We start from the raw sequence: 26,621 nt of genomic DNA, 5'->3' as shown, positions 1-26,621 counted from the left end.
ACCGTTAGCAACACACCTTGGTCTCTACTGCAGATTATAATTCTTTGAATTTTAGCTTTAAACGCATCTCACATCACATCAACTTCCGCTGCTGTCATTTCCAGAAACTTTTGCTGCTGTTGCCTTGCAACAAGAAGGTCGTGGGTCCGGTTCCCAGGCCTGGGGCCTTTTTGTGTGGAGTTTGTATGTTCTCCCTACGCCTGCAGGGGTTTACTCCCACCATCCAAACAGGTTAACAGGTGACTCTAAATTGACCGTAGGTGTGAGTGGTTGTTCATCTCTGTTCGTCTCTGTGTGTTGGCCCTGTGATGGACTGATGTACCCCATCCCCCACCCCTCACCCAGTGTGAGCTGGGATTGGATCCAGCAACCCCACGACCCGGAATCAGATAAGAAGCAGAAGATAAACGAATGAATTAATTTATGCTTATTTCGTATAACAGGAGATCACAGTAATAAACCAATGAGCTGATTCATTGACATCAGATAAACTATGATATCAATCTAGCCACCAAAACCTTAACAGACCAAGTAACACTTTAGCAGCGGACTATATATAACTGAGCCATGCAAGTTTTACTTAACTTTTAATTTGTTGGAGAAGAATATTATTTGTACCTTGTCATAGGAGATCACCAAAATAGATCTAGTTTAACCAGTGGAAGCTAAAAATGGCGTCAACTCATTCATTAGTTGCTGCACTGAAAAAACATGAATGCATCTCATACTGCTGACCTGACTACACTTCAAGAGGTAGGATGCCCTCAGACTGGCTCTAGCTGCAGGCTTCATATTCAACTTGTGTTGAAACTTAAGATGATGCAAGATTAGCCATGGTTAGAAGTGAAATCTAACTTTATCTTGTCACTGAGACAGTTTCCTTCTCTCTAAACTCTCACATCCTTCTCAGCTCCTGCTTCAGCAGCAGGTGCAGTTGCAAACAGGAAGTTATAACATGGTAAACTGCCACGGGTTTGTTTAAATAAGATGCTTTTTGGATTTCGCCCTGGTAGCCGCAGCAGCATCGAGGGCAAGTCAGCACCATCAAAGCAAAATGTTTCAGACTTTTCAATTCATAAAATATCATTTATAGGTAAAGTTGGTGCAGTGCAAACCTGTAGTACTGCCTAAGTGTAAAATGGAAGAAAAAAGTGAGAACGGGGCACTGTAAGGGCCAAGAGGCTGTAAAGCTGCCTACATCCACGATTCGGCTCTGCTGAAATCGTCACTTCTGCCCTTGCAATGTCTATGGCAGACCTAATGTGTGTTCAATTTACGGTTGACTACAGATAATTTTTCTGCTTGTTTCCAATGCACTTATCTCACTGTGAAATTAACAAAAAGGACAAAGTGGAAATACTGTGCAAGTCCTATTTTAGATACAATTAATAATAAAATATTACTTTGATGCTTTATAAATGAATAATTAAGCCTATTTTACAATAAGGCAACCCAATTAATCTAAAATGTGCATTTCAAGTACTTTGAATGTATTTTGATGTTCATACTTTTGGGTATAGTTGCAAATAAGCATTTCTGCACAATGTGTTTCCTGTGTTTAGCTCATGAAAAGATTCGAATAGATTTTACTAGACCAGAACAAACATTGGGAATGTTTGTCACATTGCTTCCTATTACAAGCTCTTGTAATGTCATGTGATGTTTACTGCCCACAGCAACTCCCAGGTGAATGTACCTGGGAATTAGCATCACTTTGGGAGCACAGTAAACAACCAAAATGAAATAAATAATTTATCTTTAAACAAAAAAAGAAAGAGAGAGAGAGAGAGAGAGAAGTCTGTGTTGAACATCAGATTTCTTAGTTGTCTGGTGCAGTAAAATTAATTTAATCAACCACCATGTTGTTTGAGGTCAAGGATTTGCATCTTAAACCAGACTGGTTATTTTTAAATGTGCTTTTTTGTGGGTTTTTGACTACAAGTCAGCAGAGAATGTAACCATTGTACAACCATGGTGTGTGTAAGAAGCTGCAAATTGATATTTAAACAGTGTCTCCATCTTGGGTTTAACTAAACTTCACCTCATCAAAGAAACAAATAATAAAGAAAATGATCCTGCCAAGAGGAGGTTGCTCTCCAACATTACCATCAGTTTTTGTTTTTCATGTGATACCAGCAGCACAAAGGGAATCCTGCTTTATATGTAGCTATCAGAAGCCCGTTTAAGCCATTTGCTTATTTTCATCCTTTTCATCCTGTAACTGAATTGTCTGGCAATGGTGCAGGTGATAAACAGATAAGGTGGCTGGGAGGAGGGCTTAAGGTGCCGTTGCTCTAACAGCAGAGGAGCGTTGAGTTGTATTTACAAGGGCTGTAAATCACCCCAATATGGCCAGTGGACTGAAGCAGTGCTTCACACAATAGCCACATAAACACCTCAGTGTAATTACACACACACACACACACACACAGTGGATGCACAGAGCATCAACAGTGAAAATGGTGCACACATATTACATAATTCATATCACTAACAGTCAGTAGCCCACATCCATTTGTCCACTTAGAAACCCCCCCAAGTGACTACAGTGTCCCTTTAAAACACTAAACTATATTTAAACACACAGGCATATTCACTTTGGTCACGCATGTACACAAGCGTACACACGGATATATTTACACACACAGGCTGTTACTGGATTGAGGAGCAGCATGACAGTCTCACATACCTTACTTTGTGGTCCTCTGCTGTCGCTTTCTATCTGATCTTCTGATCTTTTCCTCCTCTTTTCATCCCTCTGTCACACATACAGACCAGTGTGTTTGAATCTGACAGATTTCTCTCAGCTCACTTCCCTCCTCTCTCACCCCTCTCTCTTTTTCTCTCTCATTTCTCAGGCACACACTCAAAAACAGCTCTCCCCTCCTTTCTTTCTTCCCTCTCCTGCCAAATAGCCTCCCCTCTCTGGGTCTCTCTCACTGGCGCTGGTGCTGCCTCTCTCTCCTCCCATTCTCTCCCTCTCTCCCTCTCTGGTGAGGGAGCCACCACCGAAGCCACACCCCCTCTCTCTCCTCTCCTCTGGGCAGCTATAAATACCACTGCTGCTATGAATATACCGCCTTTCTCCCTCAGCATCCCTCTCTCCCACTCTCTCCTCCATCCGTCCATCCTTTGCATGCACTGCTTTCCCTCCATCCTCCCTCCCTCCATCCTTTTCTCTCTCGAAACGCCTTTTCTGATGACCTTGTATTATTCACCCTTACACCATCACATGACAGGATCCTCTCTCCTCACAGAATCTTTTGCAAGATGCAACCGTGAAACAAACACGCAAGCGTGCGTGTTTGTTTCAAGCATGCAAGCACCCATCCTTCACACACACACGCACACACTAGAAAGCCTTAAGACTCACACACACAAGACCACAGACAGCAGTATTTTGTACAATCCGTCTACTGTGCCGGATGTGGTGCTGTTTTTTTTTTTTTTTTTTTTTTTCTTATAGCTGAGAAAAACACACTAACAATGCGCATCAACAGCAGATCACGTTGCACTTCACAATTGAATTCTGCTCGCATTACTGTATTCACGCCCGCTCCAACAAAACTCAGTCAGCACCTTCTTGTAACAGACAGACGTATCTGTCCTTTTAAAATACAATAAAATACACACTTTGGTGTTCTACAAAGCTGAATACAGATCAGACAATGACCATCTTCCACCGATCCTCCTCGATCTTTAATATGCAGTCAACTGATTTATACAACTCTGAGGTTGATAGATAGCAGGTCAACCAACCTGCTGCTTGATTAATGAATCAACAGATAAAAACTGTGCTCACTTACACATTCAACCAGTCATGGTGAGCCTACTGCAAAAGCAAAGATTGGACACAAGCACGTTATGCACTAAAAGTAGCTATCATGGTCATCGTCTTTGCTCTGGCTGACTGCCAGCTATATTGTCTGAGAATGAGGTTACTAACATCTGGTGAAGCCGTACTATGTGCACCTGGGGTACACTTAGACAGAATCAAATCTCCGTCTGCAGGCTGTATAGTATGTCACGGATGTAATTAATCCACTGGATTGCATCAGCACTGCTGCCGCAACTTCATAAAAGAGAAACCACCAAGAAAATGTGACTAGTGCGTAGGTGGACAAAGACTTCCACCTGTTTGCAGAGATTTCATCTGATCGTGCCCCTGAGATCCTGTCAGGGAGCACATGCAGCACCATATAAGGGAGAAGAGTCCTGAGGAGTCTTTATTGTCTTGTGTTGCCTTTTTTTTGTGATTTTGTGCAGACTGTCAGCAGCTTGCTAGACACTGAAAATTCCCGCAATTATGATGAGTATGCCATACCCATTCAGAATTGACTACAATACATATTAATTTCATCTCATATAACTGAAATTTCAGTTCTGCAACATGTTTATAAGGAAAGGAGTAACAATGGAGAATACAGTCAGTGTGAATCATTTTATTGACATTAATAGTAAAGTAGTTGATCGTGTTTTACCCAAATAGTTTTATGTACAGCATGCATTTAGTCACTGCCTCGACATCAGTGTGACAATGTGTGTAACATTTAGTGTGAGTTAAGGATTGTTTGGATGATGGCTAATGGGTGAGCGTGCATGAGAAGAATTAACAGATGAACATGGCGTGAGTGTATTTTCTTTTAATATTGGTCCCTCTTGGTTTCTATCATTGTAAGGGTTGCTTTCAGGTCTTCTGCGGTACGTGTGTGTTCCTTCAGAGAATGTGTGAGGGCTTTGTGCAACTCCTCAGGCGTGACCATGTTGAGGCGCAGAAGAGTGTGCACAAGCTGGGAGCGAGCGTTGCCGATGAATGTGTGCGACAGAAAATATGAGAGGCCCGCACCTGTCCTCATGGTGTGGATCGGGACTCTGACCATTCCCAGGACCTGAAAGAGGAACAGGCACAAGGGTCAGGTAATCTCACGTGTGCGCGCGCACACACACACACACACACACACGTTACCTCCTGTCCATGGTCTGCTGCAGTGGATGCAGCTGCTCTCTCCACCTCCCTGATCTGCTCCTCCTCCAACTTCTTCACATAGAAGTGGGCCATTAGAAGGCTCTTAGAGCAGGAAGCAGGGGCATAATTTGCGACCACATGATCTTCTTCATAGATAGGAAGAGCCACACCCACCTCCTCCAACAATTCCCTGCTAAGGCCCTCCTCCAGGGTCTCCTTCTTTGGGTCAACAAGCCTGAGGTGTGAGGGTATAGGTGTCACCAGTCAAACGTCAAGACCAGATATGAAAGATGATAAACTATGTCAGCTGCACTGTTCCCCTGAGACTCCTCAGAGCAGGGATAAAAAAATCAAGCTGATCTGAAGGATGACTGGATTTCAGGGCCCAAAACTTGGTTGCTTTGTTGCTTCTGTCTGAAGTCACAAGACCACAATTTAAAATCATAAGGAAGTCCCAAGTTATTGAATTTTGCGTTAAAGCCAATTGCAAGACGGCATATTCTTGTGGCCAAGGAAAGGTGTCCACTGCTGCCCCCCAGGGGCCTGATCTCCTCATTACAACACTCCATGGCATTATAATACTTCAGAAAGTTAAAGCTTGCTGTGAGAGCCATTTGTACCGTAGCAACAAAGTGGTAAGTAATTGACCTTTTTTAGATTGTGATTAACTAAATATAATAAGTATTTCCATAGCTTGACTGCAGTATGTTTATTTAGGACTAATATTGACTGCACTCAGCATATTTTTATATTGGTTAAGATGTATCATGTGACACGTGTGTTTCTTAATTATTTGAGTGAAGCTATGGAGGTAAGAGTGCACACTTGTTCGTACACAATTATTGTTCTTGTCAGCCTTACTATGCAGTTTTTTTTTTTTCTTATGTAACTGGAGGAATATTTTTCAGTAAACGTTTCAAACGAAGAACGTGGACTGCAGAGTTTTGTTTTGGAAGCACGCTTCAGCTAGATGCTTAGGTTAGGTTTTTGCAGAAAATAGATGGATCCACACTAATAGATAGACTATTAGAAAATGGATACCAAATGGCAGCATTTGTGTCTGTGGATTAATAACAGATTTCGGATTCTGAGTCATTATTTTGAGTTCGTTTTTCATAAATAGTATTTTTTTTTTTACTAAATTTATCTTTATTCACCTCTGTGACCAATGATTTGTTAGTCAGAAACTTTATAAACACTGCGCCCTGGTCTGACTTATTGCAATGCCAACTTCATGATGTTGAGATGATTTGATCTCATATTCTGAATAATTTAATCCTGTTTTCCTTGGAGAAAAAAAAAAGTTATCATGAAACTAGTGATGGCTCTGACAGTTATTTCCATTTGCATTTGCAGATTTTTTCTACTTGCATACATTTTTCAGTTTCTCTTCTTGTCAATATATTACATAATATAATAATTATATAATTTCACAATGTTAGCTAATATTGATCCTGAAATAATGTCAGCACCTACTTTAACGCACAAATTTGGAGACACAAGTGATTCATATTAAGATCAGTTAAACATAGAGTGTCAGATAAAATGGGTTTAAGGAAAAATGAGGAACCACACAGAGGAAACTGTGGGGTAAGAGTATACTTGTGACAATATGTGAATGCTTGTTCTGTATCATAAGGATTTAAATCTTTCAACAGGTTCATCTGTGAAGGGGAGGACAGCGCTCAGGCAAACAAAGCACATAAAGCAAAACAGCAGTAGGAAATACCCACCCGCCAGGGAAACCCAACAGGCCGTCATAACGCATCTGCATCTGGAGGAAATGACAGAGGCTGTTATACACTCACACACTTTTCTAAACACACACACAAGGGCAGAGATGCTTACTCAAGTGTGTGTTTAATGCTTACTAGTATTAGTATTACTTACTAGTATTATATGTCTGATGGGAGTTCTTCCCCACAGTCGACTTTTCGTGTCAGCATAGAGCATCACATGACACCCGTGTCGGCAACCCTGGCACAGCAACGCTTCTTCCCTTGTGAACTGTCCACTCGCCATCTACATGCCCACATAAACAAAGGAAAACATGACACAACTCCAAGCTTCTTGGTCACTTTGTGTGCTCTTTTTTTTTGTAGCCTCACCCTCCAATCCAGGAATCGACAGTGCAGACTGAAGCAAGTAATACGTCACGTCACGTGCAGTGTTGTACAGTGATATGATCACAGTACATACAGTCCAATAAAAGTCACATTACCCCGTGGTTCAGTCAGCTGTTACGCTCAGAGCGCCCCCTGCAGGTTTGGAGTACACCGTTTGCAGATGGTTTCTTGGTTTGCATCGTTTCTCTATTTGCAATTTGATGAGGATGCATTTGTGTTTTTTTTTTCTTTTTTTGCAGCAAGTTTATGTCATTTGCTCCGCGTTCCTCTTTTTGTACCTCGTTTAGACTTGTGTTTGAGTTTGCGAATTTGCATAGTTTCTGAACTTGAAGCTGTTCTCTTTAACTGAGACACATTTGGCCGTTGTAGTGCGTTTGGCCCTTGTCGGCTACCGTACAAAACTGAAGGAAAACATTTTTTATTGAACTCATTGACTTGTAGCAGAAGGATCTGGCATTGCCACAGTATAGACAAAAACGATAATTGGGGATGTTTTCTTTTTATAATCTCAGATATCCTCTGGAGAAATATTGAAAACTGCCCATCGCTGCTCCTCATGCTCTTTCTGTGGATTTAATGCCGAAATGCCTTTGCCCTTTTTTGGAGCTGAGTTTTACTATTTTTTGAAAGATTATTTAACAAAAAAAAAAAAAAAAAAACTTGACGTCGTGACCGTCCGTTGCACACATGTCCAATGCATCAGCGTTTAGCCGCGATGAAGCCAAGTTATTCCTCAGGGAATGAAAAAAGGAGGAGGAATCATTATCATCAGATAATGAACTGCGGAAAGCAGTCAGGTAACTGGGAGAGTGGGTGGGACGAGTCTGTGTTTGACCTACATAACCAGGGTGGTGATCCCATTTATCTGCATTTTGCTTGCTTCTGTAATTTGAGTTGTAGTGTAGTTACAACTGTACTTATAAAAAAGGAACATAATGGATAAATATTGACTAAGATTGAATTTGGTTTGCTTGGATAGCCCACAGGCAACTATAGATGCAGATATCTGAACAAATAGTGAACAAATAGAACTCATGAAATATTATGACATTGGTGCTAAATAAATACTCATTATATAATAAATAATAACATGAATAATTACCTACGTTTGAATTATATGAAGGTAAAACAAGTGGAGCCAATTTCATTGAGCTGACTCAATAGTAGCCTACTATTTTCTATATTTTACAGGTGCTATGCTTATGTCTGTCACTGCTACAAGTGCAGCCGGTGGAGGGCCCATGGAGGAGGGAGCCGCTCTGCCTGGGTCATGCAGAAAGACGAAGTGCTTTCTCATCCCACCTCAACTCTTTCAGCCGCAGGGAACGCTGGTTGGTGACGTGATGAGCGCTGATTGGCTGGAGAAAGCAAAGGGCTCAGCCCGTCCAATCAGGATCAAGTCCGTTTCCGCTGCCCGCACGTCACCGGTCACAGTTAGTGTGTACGGACACACCACACCGGTGTCTCTGCTGTGTCTCTGCGGTGTCTCTGCTGTGGACAGGAGGCGCCTTTCTGTCCACTCCGAAGGGACCGACAGGTTTGGACAGGTTTGGGCTGCAGGAGCCGCCGAGCAGGACGCGACAGCTGACTGAAGGGAGCTGTTAGCCTAAAGCTAGCTTACACTCGGTGCTGCAGCCATACTCGGACCTGGACTGGTCCTTGTTAAACCGGTAAATTAAGCCTAAAGTTTTTATTCTCATATTACCCAGGAAGATGATTTTATAATCCCATTTATTGTATGTTTTTGTTGCATGTTTCACTTTTTTTCAAAATTTAAAACGTCACCAATTGTGTTGTTAATTTAGTTAGCACACTAATAAATTACTTATTCCGTGTTATGCACCATCTTAAGTTGCACCTCAAGAAAAAAAGAAATTTAAAAGTGGCATAAATCACAGATGTCGCAGTCAAAAGTGTGTGTGTGTGTGTGTGTGTGTGTGTGTGTGTGTGTGTGTGTGTGTGTGTGTGTGTGTGTGTGTGTGTGTGTGTACACACACAACTACACGTTTTTGTTAAAATAGTGTTATAAAATGAAGCAGCAGCATGAATACATATTGCGCTGTGTGGGTAATAATTAAGTTATTTCACATCAGCAGCATATTCAACCATGAAATAGTTACACGACTGCTCGACATTATATTTAATAAAGGTTTCTGTAAAGTAAAGTAATGCAAAAGCAAGAAAGCCTAAAAAACACAAAGCAAAGGCTCAATGATTGCTAAGTGGTCTGGAAATAATAGCATTAAGAGTGAAGTCCCCTAATTTGCTTCTTGATGAATTACATTTGTGATGTGCTGGACTTTTGCACAGATCCTAGGTGAATCAGAATGGCCCAGGGGATACCAGACCACATGAAGATGGACTCAACACTGATTAAAGATCTAGCAGACGTGGCGAAGGATTATGCTCTTCTGCAGGGTGTCCTCATGAGGATTCAGGAGACTCCCAACTCATCAGAGGTGAGTAGTGGAAAAACAAGCCCTCTCTAGTTTTTTTTTTCCCCTCATGTTCTAGAGAGTATCAATTGCAACCTGTTAACCTTGTTGGTTAGGTGAGTAAGTGATTCTGTAGCTGCTAAAGAATGTGGCCCAGACTACCTCCTCATTCGATCAGTCCTTTCTCCATGTGTCTTCCATGTTTCTACTTGTAATTTGTTCATCTAAGACATACTTTAATACCAGGTGTGAACAAGCTTGGCTTATTTCAGGAACAAATCGATTCACAGTGGAGACAAACAAAGTTTTGGTTTCCATAAAAGCAATTAGCCCCAATTCAACCATAAGACTTATCATACCTCCGCTCTGTTATTTTCACTTCTCATTCATGCATGCCTGGGTTTGAAGTGAAGTGATGTTGTATGCTTGTGCACCATCTGATATAATGTAACAGAATTTTCTCTGTAATCTGACATTACATTTTGACATTGATTTACAAGTGAATAAGTAGCCCCATTGTGTGAGGCTGTCACAGTATGATCACTGTGGTCATCACTCCCATTTTGATGCTTGAAGGGCTGAACTCTTTTAAAATCCATCAGAAATGCTGCCTGTGCAAGAAAATAAAGTGCTCCATGTCCTCACTGTTTTTCAACAGGGGCATCATTTCATCTCAGGCACTCTCTTGTTCCAAATACCATGAAAGCTTTGTCACTTTTATCATGAATTTTCTGATTAAAATGAAAAAAAAAAAAAAAAAAAAAAAATATATATATATATATATATATCGCCGGATCAGACAGATAAAACCAGTAATGTAACGTATCCAGCTGATTATATTACAAAAGAATTGCTTAAGCCATTGAATTAAGTTTTGCTCTAGGTTGTTAGATGTCATATAAAGAAAACAAAAAAGTAAGTATTGATCCTGATATGTGTATTTTGGCACACTCCTCGAGAAGCAGAGCAGAGAAATTCAACACTCAGGAAAATTGAGAAATGCAAATTCCAACCAAGTGGTTTGAAGACGATGAATTTAGGACCTAGTTGCAGCCCATTGATGGGAAACCTGAAGAAAAATTTTACAACAATGGGCATAAATGCCATCTCATAATCTCATATGCAATGAAACTGCCGAAAGCAACTGTAAAAGGCGTATGGCAGTTAACTGTGCTGAGTTTCTTTGCTTTGACCAACAAAGCAACCTGCATTGCTTCCACCATAATTTACACTGTGGTGACAACCTCCAGCGGAGCCCCACAGAAAGAAAAACAAGCGACCTTCAAACTGCATTCGGCTCTAACGTGACACTGCAAGCGGAGGTACTCTGTTGTCTGAATACTGTGGTGCATCACCACTCACACACTTACTCCATATTTCAAAAATAAAACTAAATTCTGCCGTTAATAACGCTGAGGCCCAGAGAATGGTCTATCACCAAATTAGAGCTTGTGGAGGTGGGGGGTTCTCAAAGGAACTACTGGCTTACACATTACATTCAGTGGCTGTTTATAGAAAGATGTTTATTTGAATTAGATATGTATTTTATTGAATATTGTCAGTTTCATCATTGTCAAATGCTTGTAATTCAAATATGAGTATTTTATACATGTGTATACACACACACAGTATCCATGGTTAGTTATGTAAAATGGCATTAAAGATATGTTAAACAAAACAAAACAAAACAAAAACATTAAATTAGATTCTCTGATGCCTGCAGAAAACCAGCTGTAGTAGAGGACATGACCTGCTGCCTGAGGGCAGTTAAGCCTGTCCTGTTTTAATGAGTGTGTTCAGTGTAAAGTTATGTCAGGAATTTGTTCTGCTGTAGGGCTCTGGATTTTCATTAAGCCTGAATAAACAATTACTTATGTGGCGAGTCATTTTCATCGCCCACATGGCCACATTACATGATGCTTGGGTTTTTGATAGTTTTCTTATGTCAACATTATTTGTCTTGAATTTGTAAAAAACTTGCTCCTTATGTTTTTCAGTTGGTCACTTATGCCCCGTTCACACTCTTTCCAACGCCTGTGCCGAAGGAAGACTTCTTCCAGGCTGTGGCTGTACAAACCCACTACAACACACTGGTGGACAAGATCAGCCGAGATCCAGAATTTCTGCAAGATGCTCTTGCCAGGTAGTATGATTTCTAATGATGAACTCATCATAAAAAACGTCTCCTAAAGATCAGGTTATTTTTGAGCTCTGTCTTCATGTAACTCCAAATGTTGTAATTGAGAAATTATTTCAGTTTTCAAGGGGAAGTTGTCAAAATTACAGTATGACTTTCTCTATATTGTAGTACTATCACAGTGGATGATTTTACTGCCAAGTTGTTCAAGATCCACGAGCAGATCCTAAAAGAAGGAAGGTCTCAGGTATGTCATCTTATTTCTGTCAGGCCTTAGTGATATAAAGTGCTGATACTGGCATCATCCCTGATTATCGCCAACTTTAAGGTTGTCTTTGAGATGAGAAGATAAGCTGTGTGTCCATTACAAAAGGAACAATTTTTATATAAAGGAGAAGGACTGGTTACAGATTTGCTCTTTTCTTCTCTTTTCAAGCTGCACAATGTTGTATCAAAGCTTCACCATCAGTAGGGTCAACCAGGAGTTATGAGACAAAAAACGCTAAATATCCATCCTCCTACATCATTCAAATCATCCTATTGCTTTGTTACTCTCGTGCATTTGATCTTACTTTAATTTAGTTGTCATTTCGTGGTGAATAACAAAACCTGCATAATGGAGAAAAAATAAATATATGAATAAATAATATACTATATTTGCAGATTACCACTTTTTCATAATCTACTCTGTGTTGTTTCTGTGCTTTGTCCTTTTTATTCAGTCTATTGTGTTGGGTCTCAATCGGTCTGACTACATGCTCGACCAGAGAGAGGATGGGATGTCATCTTTAAAGCAGATAGAGATCAATACCTTTGCTGCTAGTTTTGGAGGCCTTTCATCACGCACACCTGATGTGCACCGGTGAGTCTGTTAGCTTGTGCTCATATTTTAGCTGTCATGGAAAATGTCCTTGTGATCAGTGTATCTCACCTACCTGCCGGCAGATTCATGCAATTTTTCTTTTCTTTTCTCTATTAGATTTGGAAATACATTTTATTTATATATACACACACACACATAGTCAAATAAAGTTAAGTGAGCAGGTTATAATATTTGCTCAACAGACACATCCTCAAGGTGGCTGGCCGGCTGGAGGAGAGCCAACGCATCATGGACAACAACCCTGCTGCTGGTCTGGCTGCGGCAGTAGCTAAAGCCTGGGAGCTCTACGGATCAGAGAGGTTGGGATTTTGTAGAGTCTAGACTGATTGGGCTGTTTAACCTTTTTTGTCTTTCAGACTTTACACCTCAGCAAATTCATTTTGAAGTAACCCCATTAAGCCTACAAAAGCATATTTGCTTCCAAAAGTTTTTTTTTTTTTTCATGCACCATTGCTCTGCAACAGAGATCTGATTTTTGTTTCTGATATTTAGTGTGACACTCGCTGAAGCTTACTCTGAACATGTGGAGCAAATGATAACATTTTTTAAAATGACATCTTTTACCTCGTCATCCTGTGGTCTGTTGAGGAAATCTAGTATCAAAATGCATAGTGAGCTGCCTGGATCAAGGCTGTTCGGTTTTTCCAGCAATCTACGGGAGATGACAGTGATGAAAGTGGAACTGAAATCCCCAAACAGGACCCTGGTATAGGTATTCTCATTGTCCTTGTCTGTAAGGGCCGTGTGGAGAGCTGTGATGAATGTATCTTATGTTGATCTATTTAGTCTGCATTGGTGCTTGACATGATGAGCGGGAAGGGCAATTTTGATGTGAGACAGGATAAGTCTTTAAAACACATCAATCTGCAAAATGATAATAATAGTGGTGACTCAAACTTGTTTCCTAAAAGTAAACTTAACCTGTCCTAAGTCAAGTCCTGTGATTGTAACTTTGTTCTCACTTGGTAATTCTGAGGTTCTTGTGACATGATCTGGGGTTAGGCAGCTCCTTTTTGCAGTGATATCACCCACAGTATGGACGCAAGTCTTTGCAAACAAAAGTTGCGATGGCCTCTGTTATTTTTATGGTGCGGGGGGAATCGGCGGGTAATGTCAGTGATTCCCTCAGTTTCTTCTGTTTTGCTCCGAACAGCTTGCTGTCGGAAGCTAACGTTAGCGTAGTGTGATACCTTGTCAAGTGGTTTCTGAGTTTTGTAGCGTTTCTACACAAACTGAGCGCTGCTTCGCAGATCTTGCAAACCACTTTGCTCTTATCCTCTTTGTGCTTTGTTTTAAATTCAAAATGGTTCCAGATGTCAGACTTAAGTTTGGATGGTTTGTTTATCAGAGTTTTACCTGTGTCAGCCATCTTGCAAGCTTGTGCATTTGAATGACTTTTAACCGGACGTAAACACGTCACTGCTGCATCAAGCACTACCGTGGTTAGATGTAGACTGTCATTTTTTGGTCAAACCTAGAAAAGAAAAGGTTCAGGGTGTGTGGAAATGTCCTGTTTGATTCTTTATTGGCTTGCACGTCTACTGATATAAGTGCAGCATTATGTGCCTTAAGATAATCCTTCATTCCCTCTGCCATCAGACTAAACAATTCTTTATCTATTAGAAGAATAACCACCAAACAACAACATTTCCCTCAGAGGATTAAGAAAGCATTTTTGTTTCTGGTTCTGATTCTTGCTTCAGTGTGGGTCCTGTTCGCTCTTTAGTTTAGCACACCAGCGTCCCAGATGTTTTGGTCCAGCCAAGTTTCTGTTGTGGACCAGGATCTCTGCAGCCCAGCTTTTCATTGATTAAGAAACCAGGGAACCATATTGTTGGTAACAATAGCAGCAGCCATACGTGCGTTATCCAGAGTCCTGTTTTTATTTTTATTTTATTTTTCTATTTTTAAGGTGGTGAAGGCGTCTTACAGAGTTTGTCATTGCAGGGCAGTTGTCATGTTCCTGGTGGAGGAATGCCAAAGGAACATCTTTGATCAGCGATATATAGAGAATGAACTGTGGAAAAGGTAGGTTTGTCATACAAAGACCTGTTGCATTAGTTGATATTATATCTGATATGGAAATTTTGGAAAGCTTATCTCCATCCGCTCAATCAAGGATAGCATATAGATAACATATAGGATAAAGATCCTATAAATATCCTTGATGCCTCTTGCCCATTTTCTGTGTTCACTTATTTTACATGACCCATGTGACCTCGTGCTGCAGTTCTGAGACATAATTGGTACCTGAACTGCACTTATACTGTGCTATTTGATTTTAATTGGCTGCTCAAAGCAATTTCCAATGGAGGCTCATTGACTCATACATAGTAGCATGAACTGGGCTTTCTACTGCTATTGATAGAGAGCTTCTACTGCACTTGTACACTGATGGAGCGGCCATCATATCAAAGTTTGTAAATATCTTACATCTTAAATATGTGCATGGAGGGGCGGACTTTCAACCACTCACCTGCTGATTAGTGGAAGACTCGCCCTGCAGGTGGAGGGTGAAGAGGAAAATTAAACCAAACTTTTTCTGCCTCTGTTCCAGGAACATTTCCACAATTAGAAAACGGTTTGAAGATGTTTGGAAAACCGGATCCCTTGATCAGGACAAGAGGCTATTTGTGTAAGCACTTCTGTGTCATTAAATGTATAATTATTATTAGTGGTATATTTATTATTATTATTATTATTATTATTATTATTCATGGAGTAGATATTAGAAGTCATAATCAGTGTTACTGACCGTAGTCCTTTTATTACAGTAATGGCCAGGAGGTTGCAGTGGTGTACTTCAGGAATGGCTACATGCCCCAGAACTACGTGTCTGAACAGGTCTCCACTTCTGTCTACTTAACTTGTATTGGCTGAAGTGCATTCAACATGTACAGTGAAACTGGCAAGAGTTGATGCATGTAAAAATGGATCTGGTCAGTTTGGAATTTTACTCTGACTCTGAAGAACAACAAACTTTATGTTCTTCGTAAAGCAACATATGAATGAGTGGAAATGCCAAGAAGTAAAAAAAAAAAAAAAAAACACCTGTCCAAATTAATGCTGTCCAATGTCCATGCTACTTTGTCAGGAATGTTGACCGAAACAAAGAAAATGAAATGTGTTCACGTGTAAAACTTGACATGAAATACTTTCTGAGCTCACTCTAATGTTGTCAACTTTGAAATTGCAGAAAGACATTTAAGCAATATAAAATATTAGTTTCCAGTCACACTTAACAGTGACCAGTGTATTTGGACTCTGGAATAACTGTCAGTCTGTAGTGTGCAGACAGCTGTGTATTATGCTTCACTTTTTATTTTTTTAGTACAGGCTTGGGATGCTCGTCTTCTGATGGAGCGCTCTTTGGCTGTGAAGTGTCCGGACATCAGCACTCACCTGGCTGGAACCAAGAAGGTCCAGCAGGTCCTCACAAGACCTGGAGTTCTGGAGAGGTTCTTCCCTGACCAGCCTCAGGTGGTGGAGCAGATCAGAGCTACGTTCACCGGCCTCTACACTTTAGACATGGTGAGAGTCTGAATTTGTGTGTAAGTCAGAAACATTTCACAAAGAGTATCGAGATTAAAACCTTTGCCTTCTGATGATAAATTCTAATATGTCTTGGCCCGTTTTGCTTCACTCTTTTGCTTCTCTGTTTTTGATGTTTCCTTCAGGGCCCAGAGGGTGATAAAACTGTGGCCATGGCTTTAGCCTCACCAGACCGGTTTGTTCTGAAGCCTCAGAGAGAAGGAGGAGGTATGATAAAAGATCTGAAGCATTTCTTAATGCAAGTGTTAGTGCCTGCATGGCAATGTGTACCATGGCTGTGGTTGTGAATAACGTAACAAAACATAGCACCAGTTGTTCGGATTGGTCTGCCTGGCTAATGTTGTAGGAAAGACTGCCAGAGACAGAGCTGTTTCAGAGAGAAGTCTTGAGTTAAGTCCTAATCCTTAAACAAACTGCAGATCTACATGAAAGGTTCCTGAATTCAGCAGAGAAACAGGTATGGCTGAGGTTGTTCTGCATTTTTGTTTCAAAGCTGTTAATCAGACAATATTTCTCTCTGTGTAAAATATGAATGTCTCCTGGCAAAAAGACACACACCACTTTTCTTTCAGGACATTTTAATCACCAACCAATGCTAACAGAGATTTCTACAAATTAGTCCCTCATTGCTCACAAACCACAAAGATGTCATTATCATGTAGTAGAGGTCAAAACAACAAGTCTCTGTGCTGATCTCCTCTAGGGGCTGCTCAAAGAGTTACTACCCCCCAGCAGTTCCTGAGCAGCCAGGAACTAGTCAGGGTGGCTGGGTGACTGTCTGAGACAAGAGGCTTAGCTGTAGGCAGCAGCCACCAGTTCACCACCAACCAGTTCACGTTTCCGACAGGTTCTCCCCACTCAGCGACACACCTGCTGAAAAACCGACTCTAGTTATTGGCAATTCTGTTCTGAGGAACATGAAATTAGTGGCAGAAGCAGGCATCCCTGGGGCCAGAGCCAACAACGTCCATTATCCACAAAACTCAAAGATGTCATTGTCATGTAGAAGATGTCAAAAAAGCAAGTCTCAGAACAGCTCCTAGAGAAGATCAGAGAGTTACTTCCCCCCCAGCAGTTCCTGAGCAGCCAGGAACTAGTCAGGGTGGCTGGGTGACTGTCTGAGACAAGAGACCAGTTCACCTTTCCAACAGGTTCTCCCCACTCAGCGACACACCCATTGAGAAATCAACTCTAGTTATTGGCAGTTCTTTTCTGAAGAACATGAAGTTAGTGACATCAGCGGCCATAGTTAACTGCATCCCTGGGGCCAGAGCAGGCGACATCCTGTCTTATCTGAAACTGGTGGCTAAGGATAAGCATAATTATGGTGGAGTGGTAAGTGATGTTAACAGTAATGACACCCAACTACGCCAGTTGGCGGTCACAATGATTAATGTGGGGTTACGTAATTTTTCAAAGATGATGTCAGACGCCATCATTTTCTCTGGCCCCCTGCCCAATCTGACCACTTTTTACATATATAGCCGCAAGTTGTCATTATACCACTGGTTTTCAAGGTGGTGTCCATAAAACAATGTAGGCGACGAGGAAGAGCTGCAGTTTTACATTCTTCTCTGTGCCTCAGACAGAGCGGTTCCCTGCACAGAATAGAATATAACCAATGTCTACAGAAACTGTCTGTCTCCCAACCTCCTAAATTTAGGCAATCGATTAAAGTGAACAGAAGAGGGGCAAAAACAAGAATTAATTAAAATTAAAACTACCCCCAATTTGGATTGAAATGTGGAGTATTGAATATTAGATTATCATCCAAATCCCAGTTAGCTGATGATCTAATCACTGCTCATATTAGGGATTTATTCTGTATCACTAAAACCGGGCTTCAGCAGGATGAGTATGTTGGTATAAATGAATCTACAGAAGCTAGGGACAGATGAAATGCTTGGAGTGTGGGGGTGTGGGACACAAACGCTTTGCGTGTCTGCATGTTGCGGCTCAGCTCGCGCTAAGGTGGCATCTGATGCTGAACGCAGGTGGTGAGGCAGGGGGCTGTGGTGCACGCACAGCAGCTGGTACCACTGGTTCACGTTCAGCGAGTAATGACGGGGAGGAACAGAGTGAGTCTAAGAAGCAACATGTTTCTGTCTCTGTGGAGAATCTGAGCAGCTCTCAGTTTTCAGACACTGAAGTACAATCACAGGCTGCAGAAACTGTTGAGGAATTAGCTTCCACTGGTTCAGTAAGCAGAAATCAAACTGGGAATCTTGGTAGTCAGGTATCATGTGAAGGAGATGACATGGAGTATGACTCAGTCAGATAATGTATCAATTTATGGAGCATCTAGCTGATCTTTCCCTAAGAGGACATAAATCAGTTTCTGGTTCGCAATTATAAAAAGTCTGTTCGAGTGACAGATTACTTCAGCGATGCAGGCAAGTTCATGAGATATGTTAATATACTGAATTGAATGGTTGGTTTTGACCTGTTCGATGAAAAGAAACACTTCTGCCTCAAAAAGCATATCACAACATTGAGGAAAGCTACAAAAGGTAGAACTGCAAGAAGGATTTAAAAAAATAGTACAATCATGTCTCACACAGTGTTTTCCCCTCTTCACTGTTCTATGCTTGTTTCTTTTTTTTTTTCTGTTTCTTCCCTCTGACCTCTCACTGAGGAGCCTTCATATAGGATCTTTGAATCTTAACGGAGGGAGAGACAGACAGAAGGGAGCTTTAATATCTAAGGTTTCAACACTGTGCTGTTTTTACAGGAGATGCACACTGGTCCAGTGGATAAGTTAGATTGGGGCTTATGGTGGAAGGGTTCATTTGTCCGTGGCAATGGCACAAATTTTAGCTCTTGGTGTAACTATTCAGTTTACTCCAGCTGCAAATGCAACTGTTTTATCTATAACTGAAGTGGTGAAGACCCTGCTGTTGCTTGTCAGGGCAAAAATAGAGAACTCTGTGTTCTGTTTCGTTAACATCTATGCTGATGAGGGCCAGCAATAACAGGGTGAGTGTAGCCAGATTAGACAGGTTACTTCATAGCAACAGCGGTCCTGTTGGTTTTGCAGATCATTATTTTGTCAGTATTGATGTAATAATTTCAGTGAGTGAAATGGCTAAGACCTACTGTCTTTTAATAAACTATTGCAAGACAGCACCTTCTGCCTGAGCTTTGAGCGCTTTTGGGAGCAGTAAAAGATGATGACAGGGCTAGTGTGTGACTGATGTCTGACAGATAGCAACATCATCTATGGACATCCTGAATGAGGGCGGTAACATCACCTCTATCAGGCTAATAAACAAAGTGGTGAAGGAGGTCGTTGCTGCTCTGCCACAATCTCCAAAGACTTTGTGGAAGATTGTTTTCTCTTTGAACAGTGGAGTAATGAGATCGAGCACAGCTTCCCCTGTCTGTCTGTTACCCCAGCTGTGGGGGAATGGCAGGAAGGTGGCCAACTCCTCAGCTGGACACATCTCTGGCTGAAGAAGGCATGTACCAAATCAGCGTTAAAGTTCTGCACCCACGCTCTCTGGCAGGGTTAAAGGAGTCGAGGTGGACTGAGGTCTTTGATTAAAAGAGCTGTTCCCATTAATCAGGGTAATGTGGATGCTTTAGAACAGCTTGGACTATTTAACAAATTTTAGGGTCTTTGTTAAATTTTTCTGTCACAGTAGACTTCAAGGGTAATTGTGGTGTGTCTGCTTTGTTTTCAAAGGTAACAACATCTATGGATCAGAGATCTGCCAGGTGCTGGAGAGACTGAAGGAGAGCACAGAGAGGATGGCCTATATCCTGATGGATAAAATCCATCCTTCCCCTGCACACAACTTCCTGTTGACACAAGGCACTCCCCTGCAGATCAGTAACTGCCTCAGTGAACTGGGAGTGTTTGGTGCATACGTCAGGTGTGTAATCACCATTTCACTGTTAAATATGTTGTGTGCATTGATCTGTTTCTGTTGAGATGTTAAATGAAGCTGTATATTCAATGTAGCTGGAAGAGTTGCTCAGTATCGTAGAGCTGCACCGTAAACCGATGGCGAAGTGTAACTCCAAATTTCTTAAAGTATAAAAGCAGATTTATGCCATTTACGACTTTTAGTTCGATGTTAAATTCACTTCTAATAAGCCCAGACTCTTTGTCTTTCTTTTTTTTTTTTTCCATCTTCTCATCTCATGGTAAGAGGAAAAGAAAAGAAAATGTTCAGAAGACTGAAGCGTCATTTATTGATCCATTTAATTCAAGAAGATGTAGATGAGGTGATGTAGAAACACATTGGACACAAACACCAAGCATCAAAAAACCTGAGAGCAGAAGGTGAAACTGAGGAGTGATGGTTGGATTTAATCTGCTCTCTGCTCTCCTGATGGGGTGGTATATTCGGTCAGTCACACACTAGCCCCGCAACGTAAACCATTCCCTGCTGTATGGTCTATTTGCCTCTAAATGGGAACATCATGTTGTATTGAAGACCTGAAGCATGAAGATGTTTACTAAATCAGTTTTATAAGAATCATTTTCCCCATAGATTGCGATACAATATGTAGTGCTGTACAATGAAATGACTCTGTGCTGCCAGAAGCACAGCTCCACATCAGCTACATGAACACACAACTGCTTGTTGATAAATGTTTAATATTTGTATTGCAGCAGACAGGAGACCAAAACATCAGTATTTACTGTTTTTGAAAAGCACCACATTGTTTGGTCTTATCACTGACCAATCCACTTGATAATTTGGAGTAAACCTGGTTTTGTGTGAATGAAGTGCACTCCTGCTTTGTTTGCACCAGAAATGTTGAAATCCTTTTGTCTGTTTCTCTACAGACAAGGAGAGGATATGGTGCAGAATGAGTGTGTGGGTCATCTGCTAAGGACCAAGAGCTCAAATCATCCAGACGGGGGTGTTGCAGCTGGAGTGGCTGTGCTGGACAATCCTCTCCTTGTGTGACACGTCACATCCCCGTTTCTATTTTATTGACAAACAAAATGAAAAAATGAACTAAAGCAAAGTCAAGGTTGTACTTTGTTGCACATCGGGAAGATGAGGGTGGGCTAATCGGTGTCAGGATCAAGGTACTGCCATCAGAGGTGTTTAGTTTTGGCTTGTGTAATTCACAGCTCCAACCAATATCAGTGACTTCCGAGGGCATAATGATCTTGAAAACAAGTCATGTTCACTAATACACACTACAACTTTAAGATAGTAGTTGATTACAAATGTGATTTGAACATAACTGGTGGATCAAAGGGGACAGAATGAAATATATGAATACATCTTTAATTCATAATTGAAAGAATTAATTAACTTTAATGTGTTATTAATTAATTAAAATGGGACTTAAATGCTTCAATGTGTTACTATTATTTTTTTTTATGTTTGTCTGCATTGTCACAGTTAAGCACCACATGGTGTCAAACATTGTATGTTGATGCAGTTGTAGTCTTGGGGTAAGCCACCAGGTGGCTGGCCAGCTCCAGACCAATTGGGGCCACCAAGGAGCCACCATGGAACCAGGACCGCACCGAACCAGGAGGTAGAGCCCAGCCACAAGAATGCGGAAGACGCCGGGCACCTGACAGAGCTGGCCACAAGCACCACCCCACCGCGCAGGACCATGATTAGTGAAAATGTCCCTTTTATTGTGCTTCTTCAATCCCCATGGAGGAAGCATAGCCCTGCACCGTGATCCTGTGACCCTGGAAATGGTGTGGTGCATTAAGATTGTGGGAAAAGAGAGGAGGGTGGTCAGGAAGTCAGAGCACTGCAGCCTACGCTGAGCTCTACACCAAGGTGTGGTGGATTTAAAATGTGTGGTGTACCTATCTGTGGTTGTGGGCAATAATGTAGTGGCAAGTGTGTGTGGTGGGTGAAGTGGGGCAGGTGTGATGACCTGGACCTCAGCCGGAGGGCCGTAGGGGTGAGGGGCCATGAGAGAATCAAAAGTCCCCCAGGCCCAGCACAGCAATGGGTGAGCTGCCCTGGCAGCCGCCAAGAGACAACACCGGCCAGTTAGCGAGTAATGTTAGACTACATGCAATATCCAGACGAGACCAGCAATTCATAAACTGAAAACATTACTAATTAAAACTAATTATTTGAAGTTATATATATTTCATTCTTTCCCCTTTGAGCCTTCATATATAACGTGCTGCTCAGTAAATAAAAGGAAAGTTGACTTTGTTAAAGGAAAACCAAAGCAGGAATATGTTGGACTTTTCGATTAAAAAGCCACTTTTTAAGACCTTTATACTGTTTGTAGCAACAGAAGGGATGTTACTGTCTAGTTTCATGCTGCTTTCATATCATTGGTTTGGCTTTTTGCAGTTTTGGCACTTTGACAGATTTAAAAAAAAAAAAAAAAAAATCAAAAACAACATTTCATCTGCAGCTTCCCCCCACAGTAATTCAAATGCCAGGCTGAGTTATTGTGTCTGCAGTTCGGAGCAGTTTGCCCTCAAACTCTGGATGAGAGGCAATATGCCATAATGCTAAAAAATATCAGAAAATGCCTGTGTTAACAGGAATGAAGGAACACTGGAGAAAGCTTGTCTTTTTTAAGTGTCCCGAAGCAGCTGCTTTTTGCTGTCATTAATCACATGATGGGACCCAATTAGATTGTTTTTATTGTTTATATAAACAATAAAAATAAAACATTGTTTTGCTGTTTTTATTCATGAGTCACGTGAGCATGACATGGAGACATTCCGCTGCGATTCCTTCACCCTGAAATGCACAACCTGGTGATCATACGATGCTTTAGTTTCAACAGCTTCCACAGCTGAGTGGTGAACATGTAATAAGGTAATAAATACTGCTGGTGTTATTACCACTACAACTATAACTGTAATGATAAAATAAATAAATAACACATTGTGAATCATTCATACAATCACGACACACCCATGATGCATTTAAGGGTTTATACTGTAAGAAAAGAAAGCTAGAACAAAAGCATTGAATAAAGAAATACTTCAGTCTCAGAGTATCGTAAGTCTGTCAAAATAATAAACAGCACAAACAATGATTCACAGCTTTATTAAATCAGAATCCTCTCCACTGGGCAGTTTGACATTAAAGGTCACAATGACCATTATGCGATTATAAAATAAAAAATTATTTACCAGCAGAAAAATCTAAACGGAACGTCTCACCTTCAGAGGAATCAATCCACTGCCTCCAGGCCTGTTTTCACAATACGGATTGGGATTTGTTCACAAATGTTTGTGAGGATATTGATGAATTAACTGATGCGGTTTCATCATATGTTTCTTTTTGTGCTACATGCTAAGGGCAGGCAGATCTCATCCTGCATGGGAGGGGTGAAGTCCATGATGGGGATGCAAGGCCTGATCTGGTGCTCTCTAATGAACTGAACATTTTTGAAAATGTTTTCATAACTAATGTCGGTGAGGAATCGTCACTCTTCACAGAATAGTGTTGACAGGAGTAAGGTTTGCAAATTTTTTTTTGGGGGGAAGGAAAGGAAAAGCCCTGGCCCAGATGGCAGCGGAGGGCATGTTCTGAAGAACTGTGCTGACAAGCAGACATATTTACTTTCATATTTTCTATGTCCATCCAGCTTCACAAGGTCCCCTCACTTTGGAAGGATTCCATCATTGTTCCAGTTCCCAAATCTGCATCCCCCAAATTACTAAATGACTTTAGACCTGTGGCATTAACTTATCTTGTTATGAAGTCACTCGAGAAAATTGTCAAGGAAACACTTCTGACCTGTGTTCAAGATAACCTGGACCCACTGCATTTCGCTTACAGGTCAGGCAGAGGTGTCGAAGATGCTTTAGCCACTCTTAATCTTGAAGGAGCCAAGACTTTTGGCCGTCTTTTATTTATTGATTTTTCATCTGCTTTTAACTGCATACAGCCACTAATTTTGGCAGAAAGATTAGGGGACTTCCACAGCATCGATCCTGATCTGATAGTCCGGCTTATGGACTTTTTAACAGAAAGACCACAATGTGTGAGGATCAATGGTTCTATGAGACACTCATCTCCTCCACTGGATCCCCTCAGGACTATGCTCTCTCTCCGTTACTGTTTGTTCTGTACAAAAAAACAAGTGCTTTAGCCAACATGTGGGGCATCACATCTTGAAATTTTTAGATTCCCAGATCCTTGCTGAGCAGTGACGACCCTGACCATGGACCTGTAGTGAAGGAATTCACGCATCCTTGTCTCCATCAACGTGTCAAAGACGAAAGAAATGCTGATAGACCTTCGTAAACATGGGTCAGCCTCCCCTCGTGTCATTGAGGATCAAGCCGTCGAGCTGGTCAACAATTATTAATACCTTGGCACTACCATTGATGAAAGCAGGGTGGGTTACAGACCCTGGTTCGGGTAGGGGGCATGAAAGTATAGGGGGTGGAGGAAGTGGAGGCAATACAAGCTACACTAGCAGATTCAGCAACTAAACTCACCTAAACAGTCCTATACTCAAACAAAACCAACACACCAACACAGGCCAACTCACCTGGACTAACCGCATGGTGTCAAAGAGGCTCAAACAGGCCACACCCTCCACTTAAATACACTTCCACTTCCTGGATTTCTTCCTCTGCTTCTCCCTAGAGTCTGTCTATCTTAAGAGCTCCCCCTGCTGGGCCCCAGCTACTTTTACTTCTTCTAATCCAAATCTACTGACTGGATCTTACTGCCTCATCTGACATTTCCTTCACTATATTCCTCACCCTCTGTCTCCTTCCTCCTAACTCCTTCAACAAAGCAACAGCAGATCTGGCTACAAACCCTCTACATCCTACTTCCACTGGACAAATCCTAACCTTCCATCCTCGCTGCTCAGCACCCTCACCTAGATCTGCATACCTGAACTTTTTCTTTCAAACGCTTGGACAACTGAATCCTCCCATGGCACAGTCAGCTCTATGAAATATACTCTTCCCTTCTAGAAATCTTCTGAATGTAGAAATCTTCCCTTCTACATTCAGGAGAGAGATCATACAGAACTGACTCAGCCTTGAAACGGATAAGCAGTACAAGATGAATGAAATGCTTTCCAAGCTTCTGTGGGGTATTTTACTGGCATCATGTGAGCTCTGTTGGTGAAGGTTCCATCAACTTTCCACCGGAAGTCATTGAACTACAGCAAAGCTACATTAGAGAAAAACTGAACAAAAGGTACAGAGAAAGAAGTTCGAACTGCAAAAATCATCTGACTGACAAAAGTAGATGTGATACCACAAAATGTGACACCAAACACACATCTAAATAGTTTATTAAAATGTTATTACATTCACTGGAAAAGTGCCATGTAATTAAAGCTATTAGTAGTAACGGCAACTACATAAAGATGTAAAAATAAATCAAAAGTACATTGAACTATGTTTGTCCTGCCGCTTGTTTTCATTCACTGGCAGACTGAGACTCACAGTGATCTCTGCAAACTCACAACCCAATAAACCACTGCTACCTCCCCAATTTGTCCAGGGATACGGAGGGGGTGTAGCAAAATATGAGAAAAACCAGGAATGATAAATACACAAAGTGAAAACACCGGTCCACTAAAACAAACAAACAACCACATGTCAGCAACAACAAACACCTTTCTGGTAAATTGTGTTTAGTTGGAATCGCTCATGGTTTAGCAGCAGCACTGAACTGCAAGCACCAGTCCTTCATCGCAAACATTTTCTTATTTTGTCCAACAAAAACATTTCTTTGCTAAGCCTCAACCATCAACACCCTCAGTTAAATTTCATAGATAAATGCTAAATATCCACCAGTTCCAGCTTCTGCTTTATTATGTGATTGTAAAAATTTTTACTTGTTGGATGGATCAAAGTTTCACAATGTTTTTACAATTTAATAAAGTAGTGAAACCCTCGTTAGTTTGTTAAGGTTGTTGTGGTGGGAGGTTTCAGGCTCCTTGTGGTGTACAGGTCCTGATAGCTTAGTGTATGTATGATTTATTTATTTATTTATTTTATTTTTTCAATTGATGTTTGGGAAACATTTCCAGCTGAGTATTCTAACACTGAATTTGTACATTGCAGACTTGGGATGCTCATTTTCTTCTGGCTGTGAAGTGTCCAGACATCAGCACTCACCTGGCTGGAACCAAGAAGGTCCAGCAGGTCTTGGAGTTCAAGACCTGGTGTACTGGTGAGGTTCTTCCCTGACCAGCCTCAGGTGGTGGAGCAGATCAGAGGCACGTTCACCGGCCTCTACACTTTAGACACATTGAGAGTCTGACAGTTTTATATGTGGTTGTGCTCAGGTGCCACAGGAACAGTATTTTCTTCATGAGACATCACTATCAGGTGACAGCAGCTGCTGATAAAGGATCTCCACTGTCCTATAATGTGTCCAAAGGATCCAAAGGTGTTGTACTGAAAAGACTTGAAATAAGAGGCATAGATCATAAACTCATCAGGACAATTTTTATTGACATAAAAAGTCAAAGAAGAAAAAAAAGACATTTTCCCATAAACTTCAATACAATCTGACATCTCCTGACCCCTCATATTTGGTAGATAGAATTAATTCAGCATCGGTTACTTTCTCCAGAT

The 26,621-nt window shown here is 41.2% G+C and overlaps 3 protein-coding genes across 4 annotated transcripts in view; 1 reads left to right on the top strand and 2 right to left on the bottom strand.

Annotated features, from left to right (window-relative positions):
* Positions 1-2,918, bottom strand: part of arhgap4b (Rho GTPase activating protein 4b) — a 28,900-nt gene extending 25,982 nt beyond the window's left edge. For both annotated transcript variants that reach the window (XM_029505886.1, XM_029505887.1), the window contains exon 1: positions 2,690-2,918. The gene's annotated coding sequence lies outside the window, so the exon portion shown is untranslated. The remainder of the gene's footprint in view (positions 1-2,689) is intronic.
* A 1,515-nt stretch (positions 2,919-4,433) lies between these two features.
* Positions 4,434-7,139, bottom strand: LOC115046503 (U8 snoRNA-decapping enzyme). The gene is made up of 5 exons (XM_029506929.1): positions 7,075-7,139; positions 6,857-6,988; positions 6,700-6,740; positions 4,967-5,201; positions 4,434-4,889 (listed from the first exon to the last, which is right to left on the bottom strand). The coding sequence occupies exons 2-5, from the start codon at positions 6,986-6,988 to the stop codon at positions 4,644-4,646; spliced, it is 654 nt and encodes a 217-aa protein (XP_029362789.1). The 5' UTR covers positions 7,075-7,139; the 3' UTR covers positions 4,434-4,643.
* A 1,368-nt stretch (positions 7,140-8,507) lies between these two features.
* On the top strand, positions 8,508-22,463 carry gss (glutathione synthetase). Its single transcript, XM_029506450.1, has 13 exons — positions 8,508-8,762; positions 9,403-9,551; positions 11,525-11,670; positions 11,836-11,911; positions 12,387-12,526; positions 12,730-12,846; positions 14,495-14,575; positions 15,105-15,182; positions 15,322-15,391; positions 15,884-16,078; positions 16,225-16,306; positions 19,785-19,974; positions 20,898-22,463. The coding sequence occupies exons 2-13, from the start codon at positions 9,420-9,422 to the stop codon at positions 21,019-21,021; spliced, it is 1,431 nt and encodes a 476-aa protein (XP_029362310.1). The 5' UTR covers positions 8,508-8,762; positions 9,403-9,419; the 3' UTR covers positions 21,022-22,463.
* The last annotated feature ends 4,158 nt before the right edge of the window (positions 22,464-26,621 follow it).

This window comes from Echeneis naucrates, chromosome 7, assembly GCF_900963305.1.
Source record: "Echeneis naucrates chromosome 7, fEcheNa1.1, whole genome shotgun sequence".
Taxonomy (NCBI): Eukaryota; Metazoa; Chordata; class Actinopteri; order Carangiformes; family Echeneidae; genus Echeneis; species Echeneis naucrates.
This window is presented reverse-complemented; position numbering and strand designations above follow the sequence as displayed.

What these genes read in the sequence shown, in the direction of transcription:
- LOC115046503 (XM_029506929.1), bottom strand. Translation starts at nt 6,988, where the DNA reads ATGGCGAGTGGACAGTTCACAAGGGAAGAAGCGTTGCTGTGCCAGGGT. An exon ending in CTGTTGGGTTTCCCTGGCGG is followed by an intron (nt 5,202 to 6,699) that starts GTGGGTATTTCC and finishes CTCACACCTCAG; the next exon opens with GCTTGTTGACCCAAAGAAGG. An exon ending in CAGCAGACCATGGACAGGAG is followed by an intron (nt 4,890 to 4,966) that starts GTAACGTGTGTG and finishes TTCCTCTTTCAG; the next exon opens with GTCCTGGGAATGGTCAGAGT.
- gss (XM_029506450.1), top strand. Translation starts at nt 9,420, where the DNA reads ATGGCCCAGGGGATACCAGACCACATGAAGATGGACTCAACACTGATT. An exon ending in CGCACACCTGATGTGCACCG is followed by an intron (nt 12,527 to 12,729) that starts GTGAGTCTGTTA and finishes TTTGCTCAACAG; the next exon opens with ACACATCCTCAAGGTGGCTG. An exon ending in GAGAATGAACTGTGGAAAAG is followed by an intron (nt 14,576 to 15,104) that starts GTAGGTTTGTCA and finishes CCTCTGTTCCAG; the next exon opens with GAACATTTCCACAATTAGAA.